General features: G+C 35.5%; 1 protein-coding gene across 1 annotated transcript in view; it reads right to left on the reverse strand.

Moving 5' to 3' along the window:
* Window positions 1–281: 281 nt before the first annotated feature.
* The window catches only part of TMTC2 (transmembrane O-mannosyltransferase targeting cadherins 2), a 252,721-nt gene continuing 240,842 nt past the window's right edge, over window positions 282–12,160 (reverse strand). The window contains exon 12 of the mRNA XM_062016002.1: window positions 282–3,035. Within this exon, the coding sequence (XP_061871986.1) occupies window positions 2,856–3,035 (180 nt within the window). The 3' untranslated portion in view covers window positions 282–2,855. The remainder of the gene's footprint in view (window positions 3,036–12,160) is intronic.

Genomic DNA, 12,160 nt, shown 5'->3' on the forward strand with positions numbered 1-12,160 from the left:
TAATTGCAATAGAGTATAGATGAAAGCTAGCTCTGGTAAGTTGCACACTACTTATGCTAAACAGCGGTCCCATATGTAAAACAGTCAATATAATTCACTCAATTAGAAGATGTTTTTTTAAAGTGTTCTTACAGTAACAGATAAAGGAATGCACAGTGTATTAGTTATCAATTCTTTATTATTGAAAACAAAATTGAAATTCTTTTATCTGGCACATAAACAATTATTTCTACAAAAAGGAAAGCCTACAAATCTGATAATTTATACAAATAACAGTTCTTCAAAAAATAAAATTTTAATTTAGTAAACTTGTCTTGTGCTCTTTTATTTTTTTTTAGCACTGTCTGCAATAATCCACCATAAATCCCTGAGCAAAGAGACATATTTTAAACATGTTTTAAATTTATCCCAAAAGAAGAAAGTTATCAAGCTCAGATCTGTATTAAAAAAAAATGTATTCAGGGACATTCTTAAATTTATGCTAGTCCTTTTTTCTTTCTTTTCTTTTCTTTTTTTATAGAAACGACTAGAACCAGTTAGCAATGTGAGCGTGACACTGCATCATAGAGGTGCTCCCCCTTTCCCCTTTTTGTGCAATGAGTAAAAATTACTAAACAAGAATGAGTACAAGTTGCAGTAGACAAATAACAAAATGAATCGTTAAGACCAAGAAGCCATCAAATTTTGATGGCTGTTGAGCAAATAAAGCCGCAGGATACCACAGTTTTATATTGAATTCAGTTATAGTTACTATCTAATTTATTTCTAGACTTTTTTTCCAGAAAGTCAGTAAAGCATGAGAGTAAGTTCAAGCTACCATTGTACTTTAACACTGGTTTCAATGATGAAGTAGAAATCCAACTATTGACCCTTCAATTTTGCTTTTTCGGCCATAACATCATTTGATAAAGACACACTCCACAAAACCAAACAATCTTGCCCTTCTGGCTCTTCTGTTAGGCCAGTTGTAAACTTAGCAACTGATGTTATTTTAGTGAGCAAGAGGAAAGAAAAGGAAATATACACTACTACAATTTTTTACAAGACTGACTTCGAAACAGCAACCCCCTATCTATTTCAATACAGATTTAAAATCCAAGTGTAAGGGGAGAATGAACAAGAAGGTAGAGTATAACTGAAGTGTCTCCTTTCCAATAGAGCACGCACACTATGCTCAAAAAATGCAAAGCAAGCCATATAAAAGAAATAGCAACAATTACAGACTGTTGTGTTAATGGCAGGTAACATTGCTGCAGTCAAGTAATAAATAAATAAATACAGCAAAGTATTCTTCTTTTTAGTTTTGTTGGAATGGTGCTAAACAGTCAAAAAAAAAGAAAAAAGAAACACCAAACAAAACAAAACACTGAAATCCAAACTTTCCTCTGTAATAAAGAGTTTTTAACAGAAGATCCTGAAGAAGCTTCAGTTCAAGGTGCTCTACCACTTTAACATTATATCTATCATTATGAAAAAAACGCTGAAGCAGATACCAACAGTTCATTAAATGAAATAGTACACTTCCTTACAAGCAATAACTCTTACTCAAAGAAAGAAAGCAGTTAACAAATGGCCTGGAGAAATATGACTAAAGCTTCAATACACTGCAATTTAAAATAAATTATTTGTACATTTTAAAACTGAAGACTAAAATGGTAACTGAAATAGAAATAAATTGAACCTCACCAAAAGCATATTTGACAACTCTGCTGCTAGCACACATCGGCATAAAACCAGAATGCTAATATTTGGTTAAAATCTAAATGGGTAATATATTTTAAAACACCACCAATGTGAAAAGTGAAAAGGCAACCCCCTTTATAGATTTATTTTGATCTACACTGTTTAAAGCGTAGCCTCACCAATGTGTAACATTCCCTTTTCTCCGAGTTGCTCATAAAGTTTCATTTGTAGCACTGATATTTTCAAATCTCACTTGGCTGTTATTGCAAAAATACCGTATGCAGAACCCAGTTCAAAGTAGGTCTTATCTGATAGCAATGTGAAGAGAGTAAAACACATTGTCCTATAATAAGATTTTTTTGTTAAGATAACAGTGTGACCACACTCATTTGATATCAGTGCATACACTAGTCTTGCTCGTATTGCTAAATCACATCTCTGGACATTTTTATTTTTTCATGACTCTACATACACCTCTGATGTAGAATATGGGCAATTCCTTGCACATTCTATCTAGCCCACAGCCATGTGACTGTGTCTCTTGAGAAAACTGCATTAAAACTTAACAACTTGAAATAATATGTATATTCTCAGTAAACAATTTTGAAAGCTGTTATCTAATCAGAAGTGACAGGTTTGAAAAAATTTGGCCATATAAGTTGCGAAATTGCTAAGCAAGTGGTCCGAAAGTGAGATACAGCAGCATTAAGACAAACTGCAAACACGCTAGATTTCGTATACATTTTAATGAGTTACAGTATCAGCAAAATAACCTACTATTACCACTTTTACTCCCATATGGTTTAGTGTATATTGTACAATTTCCCTTGGTATTTCTATGACAGCATATAGCTTTCAAGTACTCACACAAAAGTGAGCAACACGGGACTGGCAAAGATCAAATATGCCAAAACACTTTCTCTCAAGTGCTATGGTTCCAAATATTTTTATAGGGTAACAAGTCCTTCATGAATATCTCAAAGTCTCCCTTTTTCTATTTATCTGGCAAAAAAGGTACGTCAAAAAAGCAGAATAGTTTCTTCTAGCAGCAATTAAGACTTCTGATCCTTGCAGTCAAGTCCAATGAGTTCTCTGATCGGACAAGTGTGTATAAGTTCTAGTTCATGGTTTTAATCAAATTAAAAAAAAAAAAAAGTTGAGTGTCTTCATCATCACGTTTTGGATGTCTTCAAACCTTGTTTCTCCATGATATTCCACAGTTTGCGAAGATTGGACTGAGTGATTACATCGTCAGGTTTAAGTTGAAGAGCAAGGAGGTAGTTCTCTTCTGCCTCTTTCAGTTTACCATTCAGATGGAGAATAGCTCCAAGATTCATTAAGGCAGCTGGATACTGAAAGGGAAGGAGAAATATTAAGAATATTTTCATTTTTTCTTTTTATACAATCTTCTTCCGCTTAAACAAATCATTCCCTTATGTTTGCATACTTTTTATGGAAGCAATTTAAGCAAATAGAGATAACAAGAAAAAGTTCTGAACAGCAGCTGTATACTTCGTGCTTTAAACAGGGCAAGCTCTGGTATCTACAGATACAGACTTCTCTCTTCAATGAGAAAACACAGAACGCATAAAGCTTTACATGTGGTCAATGTTGGCATAGCACAGTTTCCAAGACAAAAGTAAAGTAATCCAAGAGTGGGATAAAGACGGGAATTTAATTCTAATTTGACCCATTGCCAATAAAGAGTTTATAATCTTTGGAAATAGTTAACACATTGGAACTCACATCTTTTTTCTCTTTGTCTTAATTATAACTAGCAGAAAATATAATTTGTTCTCAGATTCTAAGGATGTTCAGGAGTGCTAGGATATCCATTTAGATTCAGGCTGTGACAGTGATGTCTTAATGAAATTAAAAATAATGGAAACACGTGCTATTTTAACAACAAAGATGTGAAAATTTAAGAACAAATCCATTGAAAAGCTTCTCGAGTCATTAACGGTTTTTCCATCTTTAGCTGAGGCAAAATGCTGCTTGTTTTTATTTTTTGATCTTTAGATTCTTCCATTATGAAATAATAGGCTATTCATGATAATTAATTGTGTCTAGTTACTGGAGTTAACAAACATTACAAGGGCAGGAAAGCAGATTTATGAAGCTGAAGGGAGTAGACTAACCTACCTAAGATACTTGCACACTAGTGAGAGCACAGAGAGGGCATTTGCCATACTAGTAACTTGAATGTCAAAGAAAAAGGAGCAAAAAAATACTATACATAAGTATAATGGTTCTCCTCTTCAGGTCCCTATAAATTTCAATGAGCTTCAGGAACACTCACTTTTGAAGTCACATAGTTTTGTCTACAGAGGACAAGTGTTTCAAGGCACCACTCAGCAGTGTTCTAATTAAAATGCAATATTCAAAATGTGAGGTCACGTGACATCTTACCTTCAGACTACTGTGTGTGGGTGTTGATATGCTTTAGAAACCCTTTCATGACAATAACTTTGGGCAAATATCGTGGGTCAAAATCAATAAGATATGCACTAGATTGGTGTTCCAGAATAATGAAGTAATAAGAAGTCATTAAGATGAGAAAGACTTATCTATGTTCCAAATCTGTTCAATACTAAGTTAAACTTCTTACTCTTATCCTTCTGAATGAAATCTTATAATTCTTGTGTCCAAAATATAAACTTTTTTGGTGGAAATGTTGCTCAGAAATTTTTCTATTTTTATATTCTACAAATATTTAAATTTTTTTCTGTGTTCTTCTTTTCACAAAGGCATTGCAAAATCTCAAAGGACTCTGACACACCAAATTTTCAGAACAATTCCAGAACTTCAAAATGAAGCAAAACAAAATTAATTCTGCCTTCCCTATTGTAAACATCATAATGCTAATGCGGTGGGATTTGAAGATGTCATTTTTAAGTTTAATTGTTCTTGCTTTACTCTGTCAGATCATTTCCACCGCCCCTAAACCAGTTATTTTGTTCTACTGAAAATAATTATAAAATACAGCTGGGGTTTTTTAAATTAAGTCTTCCCAGTTAAATACTCTCCAAAATACCATCTTTGGTCATATTCAGAGAAGGAAAATTAAGATCCTGAAATGTAATTTTTGCTATGGACAATGCAAAACAGCAGCCACATCATCACAGCTCCACTCTGCAATGCCAGTCTGGCATACTATTTTATAATGGAACAAATATACTACTCCTTAGTTACAGATATTCTGGGTACTAATTGAAGTGATGTAAGTGAAGAATGCTCGGAAATAAAATTGAGAGAATTTTCTTGAATCATGAGTAGGATGGTCCGTTCCCACTAATTGTGCTCCTTATTTGTCTACTGAAAGGTTATGAATCAGATTTTTTCAAGAGTACAGTTATTGACATACAATTGTATTCTCAAATGAAATATAATCCAAACAAATACAAGGAAGAATTTCTTCACTGTGAGGGTGAGGGACAACTGGAACAGGCTGCCCAGATGGGTGTTGAGTCTCCTTCTCTGAGGACATTCAAAATCCACCTGGATGAGTTCCTGTGTGACCTAGTCTAGGAGGTCCTGCTCTGGCAGGGTGGTTGGAGTAGATGATCTCTCAAGGTCCCTTCCAACCCTTAAGATTCTCTGATTCTGTGATATGTATGTATGTTTATATTTAGATGAAGCTTAAAGGACAGAAGGATCAAAAAACTTTAAATCTAGAAAAACTCATATTAAATAAGACACATTTCAAATTGTGCTCAGGGCTAATTCAAGTGTATCCATAAACTCACAGTGTGGGAAGTAATACAGTTGTCTCATATGGCTTCCAGAATTCCTCTCCATTTCCTTCACATCCTCCTGAAAATATGGTATGTGTATGGTCCTAATCAAGTACTCTAAAGCATGTCACATATATATATAAAAAAAAGATTGTATGTCTAGCTCAGAAAACTCTTTTGTCATCATGTCTTTAATTTAGCATTTCACTAGAGCAAGCAAAAACATCTAAAAGAACAACTGCATGTCTTTTACACGAACTTGAGATTTCCCAACTTCTACAGATGATTTCTGATTTCCTGGAGATCCAACAAATTTTAGGCCATGAATGCTCTAAACAAATGTATCTAAGCAAAATGTGAATTGATAACTCATTTCAGGTAGTGCTAAACGTTCATTCCAACTCCTTCATGATTCAAATGAGAAAGTGCATAGGATTTTGGAAAGGCTGTTCCTTAACATTCTAGTGTATCAGCTACCCCAATATCTACGGTTTATTGTAGCAGTCGAAAGAAATTTGGGTGACTGCAAGATATGCATCAGTTCCATTGCTCTTTGACAGCTAGAAATGATGGTCTGAGGACAAGACATCAAGAGACATTTGCTATCATTTTCCTTCACATATATTGCCTTTTATTAAAGACAGATGATAAAACTTTTCAGTACGTTAACAAAGGCAGTAAGCAGCTACCAGTGCAATAACATGGGACTTGTAGCGCTGTATAACAAATGACACCACCTACTACTTCAGAGACTTGAAAGGAGAAACAGGCCTGTCTTCATTTCCTTTTGGAGACAGATGCTTTACATCAAAAAAAGCTGACTGGTGTTTCTATTGGGGTTATAAATGCTGTCTTGTATGGTCTATTGGGAATTATTCTCTTTATTAGCATTTTTATTGTAGTGTGCTTGTTTCCTTAGTGGTTTTTTTGGGAGGAAATACGGGAAGGAGGAATAACAGCATAGTTAATAAATAACAAAAAAGCAAAAGGTATGCATTTAGTCACCTGAAGTGTTTTTGGTTTATGATGATGACAATTCTTTCAAACTTTTTACTACCAAAATCAAAGGAGAGCATTGTAACATTTAAACATGTTGATATAAATTAAAGTAATCTCTAAAATTTGAGAATACGAAATCTACAAACAATTACAAACAATTCTGAGTAGTATTTTGGGATTACACTAATGTACCCAAGTAAAGTACCGGCTCCACAGAGGGAATTGACAAAGAATATTAACTAATTTCTTGTTCATCATCTCTGGCTCTACATGTAGCAAATATCACATCAGAAGAACATTCTCAAATGGGAGAAGACAAATTTACTCCTAGATATGACTAAAAAGTTATGGAGAGAGAAACAAATACACAAACACAACCTAGCTCAAAAATGCCTCTTGCATGGAAGACAAGTATGAACAACCAATAGCCCAAAGACAAGAAATGAAATCCCAAATTGTTTTCCTCAAAGCTCTACTTACAAATGACCTTGTCTGCTCAACACTACAGCGGCCAGGGCAGCAGATTCCAAGATGAAAGTGCATTTTGTTGTTGTCGGAGTACTTATAAGAAAAAACAAAACCCTCTTTTACTCCACAAGATTCACAAGTGCAAGCTTCTTCTCACTAAGCCATTTTAAAAGACCATTGAAAAGATGCTGCAAATATTTGTCTTGCTCTTAATGAATTATTGCAGGGCATGACCTTGCAAATGTTTCAAAACAACCCCAGAACTGTTTAATGAATACTGCAATCAGTGTGGCCAACCCATCAGAAACACAGAGGCTAAGTGGTTTGTTTTATAACAATGCAATTAAGGACACTTGTTCTTTTGAGGGTTCCTGTTGAGTAAAGTCCACACTTAAAGGACACAAAATGTCATTCACATGTTAATATTTCATCCCAGCATTTCTAGTTAAATAGAAGAATGAAGAGTTCAAATATTTCTCTTTGATAAGAGTACAATGAATAAGTAGTGAAGCAGCAGAGTATTAGTTGTTGAATGACTCACTGAGCATGAGAGCAAAGTATGGTGGACTGCTTCATCTTATTAGTGACCATAGGATAACGTGCTGTCATGCCTTTTTTATCCTTCTATAGTGATAGCAAGAATTTTCACTTGAACTTTTATCAGTGGTGTTATTGCAGGAGCACAGCATAGTATTTTCTGAAGCAATCAAAATGTCAACAGCTCCTTTTTTATTGTCAAAGATAACTGTGGACAACAGAGTCATTTCAGGGATGACATTTGCTTTTGACAGACCTCACAACTTTTGAGTAAAATCATGACCTAGGAGTTGCCCCAAGATGTAAGCATATTACCTCAAAGCACAGGGGTGGGTGGAGAAGGTAGAAGGAGAGGCAGAGGAGGGACATGCAGTGAAGTGGTTGCTGCCAACTGTATCTTACTGTCCGGTACTATACATTGACAACACTGTAAATTCAGCAGCGACACATGGAAGTAGACTTTTTGATAGCAGTGATCTCATGTTGCCAGATAAGTCAAGTGCAGTCACTCCTTCCAGAGTGTCATGTTTTTGTGTGGAGCCATTTCAGGTAATGGGGAAGGGGCTGTAAAGATGGCTCCTGTAACAAGTTGCCTGAAACTCTCCCCAGCTCTGTGTCAGAACCACTTCTAGGGCTGAGCCACTTAGGGGCCTCTATGATCACTTTGTAAAAAGAAGAAGTGAGAAGAGGAGGGTTCTTTCTGTTCCTTCTTTCTGTTCTTTCTTTCTTCTTTTTCTGGCTGGTGGTGGTTCAAGGAGTTGGAAGAGAGAGACATGACCATGCGGACCCCAAGAAAGTGAGGGAAGAGAGGAGGTGGTGTGCTGGAGCAGAGACTCCCCTGCATCCTGTGGAGACAACTGGTGAAGCGGAGATTTGTCTGTACTTTGTAAAAGACAGTGACTATGCCCAGAGGAGGCTGTGTCCCGTGTGAAGGATCTCCTATTTGTAGAAGTCATAGCTGCTGGGAAGAATCCATGCCAGATAAGTTTGTTAAGGACTGTGTCTCGTGGGAATGACCCTGTATCGGAGCAGGGGAAGAATGCAAGGAGTCACTCTCCTCTGAGACGAGAGAAGTGAAAGATTCCATCTATGAGAGATTGACCACATCTCCCATTCCCTGCCCCTCTGAGTCGTTGAGGCAGAAAGAGGTAGAGATAATGGGAGCACTGAGCTGGGCCCAGGAAGAAAAGAAATATTGAGGAGGGAGTGCTGGTTGTAATTTTCTCACCATCCTGCCCTGTTTTTGCTTTTTATTCTGTTCTGTTTCTTGTAAGTAGTAGAATAAACTTCCCTTACTTTCCTTTCTGAGTCGAGTACTACAGTCTGTTTTGCCTGGAACCGTAACTGGCAGCGAGCCCTCCCTGTCCTTGTCTCAATCCACGACATCCTTGGTTATCTTTTTTCCCTCTCATTCCTCTTAGGCCTCCACCATCCTAACGAGGGTGGGGATGGATGGGGGGCACTGAGCCAGAGACTGTAGTGGTGATTCATTGCTGGCTAGGCAAAACCATGACACAGAGACTCATGTTTCTACCTGGTTCTTTATTCTATGAAACTTCTTAAGAACTGCAGTTTACATATACTATGTCTGGCATTTTGTTCCAAACAGCACATGAATCATAGCTAAAACACTGATCTCTGGTAAGTTGGTTAAGATGACAAGAGTAAATTGTCTAGGAATAGATAACTTGGTGCAAAAAGCTTTCTGGAACAAGATGACAGGATGTATGGTCAAATATTGTGGATGAGAGAGAATAAGAAAGCATACAATTCAGAGTTGAGAGGGATTTCCAGTGTCATCAGTCCAGACAGCAAGGTATTTAATTCTTTTGAAAAAAAAAAAAAACCCAGCATCTTTGCAAATTCTTAAAATGGAAGAATGCTTTGCAACTTTCCCTCTATGATAGTTAAATACATTATTTCAATTGCAAGTCTGCTTATGAATAACTTTGGGAAGTATTTTTCTTTTGACAACAGTTTTCAGCTTAAATAGTGAAGAAGGGAAATAAAAAACATTCTCCTTGCAAGTACTAATTTGAATAAGCATTACAAAGAGCAATTTCCATAGTTCTATTAGAAACAGACCTAAATGTCTCTGCTGCAATGGAAACCTGTATCCCAGTTTAATTACCTTAAGACTGACTAACATACATAGCTATATAAATCTAACAACAAACCTAGAGAGGAGTGAATCCCTGGATTCAGTGATTATTAACAGTATTATGTTGTTAATGCTGATAGAGAACAATCTTAGTTCTTCTTTACTATTATGTCATTAAACAGAGAGACTTAATTTAGGGCTCTATTCACATTTTGTTGACCAAACTAGCAAATTATTAATCTCCAGGGAAGATGAATCCCCTCCAGAAGAAAAAATGGACATAAAAGAAGAAAACACATAAAAAATAAAGTAGATAGGATAAAAAATAGTTTATGTTCAAAACTTTTTATGTAATATTCTCATGTTAGGATATCAAGTTAATAAGGCAGAAGTAGAGCATGAGTAAATACCCAGTCACCTTAACAACTCATGATACTACAGAAACAGGTCATGTACATTTTTTAATTAAAAAAATATTACTGTTTTTTATTACTTTTATGTTTTGACACTCTCATCTGGATGTTTAAACTTGATGACACTTTATTCTGTCCAGTGAAAGGAGTATATAAATGGAAATTACTTGTATGCATCTAATCTGTGTGTTTTCAAACACTGTAGACCATCCTGTCTACAACTGCAAACCTTGGGATATGTACATTTAAACACAGAAATTAAAAGTGAAGGAAAGGTTTTTTTAACTTTTTTTTAATATTCATGGGTGTTAGATGTGGGAATTTTCATCTACAAGCATACCATGAAATTATTCAGTTTGCATGCAGATTTAGACATTGGCATCATTAAGGAAACCCACAGCTGTGAGTCAGAAAGGAGTTCTAGACTTGGCATGGGAAGGAAGCATCAAGCAGTCTACTTTGTTTCTCAAATTATCACATCAATAGGGGACATTTTAGCATCAATATTCTCCATCCAGTAAAGATTTTTTCCTGAACATCTTAACCTTCAGAGACTGCTCAGAGTTTTAAAAACAGAGTTATCCAAAAGCAAACAAGCATATATAGAATCTGTTACATCATGCTACTGAAAAGCTATTTTACATAAATTCACAGTATACTGTTTTATATCTCAGCAAAAAGCCTGTGTTACAACTGGTGAAGGCTGTAGAACACAACAGTTGAAAACATCCCACAAAAATGTACTCAAATTTGTAACTTCTGTGTATCTAGATTTTTCCCCTCAATGGCCATGCATCAGTTAGTTTGATTTATGCTTAAAAAAACTAATAATCATTCTCAGTTTATATAAAAACCATGATTGACAATTTTAGATAACATGTTTGTATTACCATAATAAAAGCTAATCAGGAACATACATTATGAGTATTTAATATTATGGTTATATTAAAAAAACCCAAATAAACCTGAAACATTTTCCAGGCCTCAAAGTGTTTCTAATTAAACTTTTTAGCTTTCCAGCTCAAATGTTTTCACCAGTATAGGATATGATAATCTTATCCAATTTTCCTAGCACTTTAGAATTTCATATAAAAAACCTTCCAATTACCTAACTTTTGGTTATAGAAATTCATCTGTACTCTGATGTCTTCAATTTGATAATTTCAATACACAGCTATGATTACAGCACATAACCTTTAAGAATTTCTTTACCTTATTTAACACAAGTGCACTGCATTCTAACTAGGAAGTCTACTACCAGCAAGTGAGAAATCTGCTGAACAGAAATGTCATCTCCTCTACCATTTTGACAAATAGAAACTTCTTAAAATCTTTCAGTAACAGAATTTTGTAAAAGTAAGGTACTTTAAAAATTAAATTCAAGCTGTGAGCAAATTTATTTTTACATGTTCTTTCTTTCTAAATTTTGGAAAACAAAAAAACAAAACAAAAAAAAAAGCCAAAATAAATTTAGAAGACAGAGCCCAGTACAGGGCCACCAAGATGATCAGGGCACTGGAGTATCTTCCTTATGAGGAAAGGCTGTGGGAACTGGGGCTGTTCAGCCTGGAGAAGAGGAGACTGAGAGGGGATCTCATTAATATTTACAAATATGTAAATGGTGGGTGTCAGGAAGTTGGGGTATCACTTTTTTTTCTGTTGTATCCAGTTCTATTTAAACATAAGAAAAAACTACTTCACTGTGAGGGTGAGGAAGCCCTGTACAGGCTGCCCAGGGAGAGTATGGAGTCTCCTTCTCTGGAAGTTTTCAAAACCCTCCTGGACACATTCCTGTGTGACCTGATCTAGCCTGACCTGCTTCTGAAGGGATGTTGGACTAGATGATCCCTAAAGGTCCCTTCCAACCGATACCATTCTATGAGAAGAAGAAGAAATATACTATACTTTACCAAGCAGTACATGTGCAGGGCCATTTAGAATAGCTGTCTATATTAGCACAATTAAGACTGGCTAATCTTCATAGAAATCTCTAATTTACAGATCATCTAAGATTATGATCATACTCACACTATACAGTATTAGCATTAAAAGAAATTCATTTTATTTCAAGTAAATAAAGTGTCATTCAAAAATAAAATGCCTGCTGAGAACGAGTGCATCATCCACCTATTTTTGCCCAGATACTGATCAAATACATCAGTACCTAGAGAAGGTTACATAGTTTTTCAAGATGTCAGTCACAGACATATGGAGTACTGCATTAG

The sequence above is a fragment of the Colius striatus genome, chromosome 1 (assembly GCF_028858725.1).
Source record: "Colius striatus isolate bColStr4 chromosome 1, bColStr4.1.hap1, whole genome shotgun sequence".
In the NCBI taxonomy this organism is placed as follows: domain Eukaryota; kingdom Metazoa; phylum Chordata; class Aves; order Coliiformes; family Coliidae; genus Colius; species Colius striatus.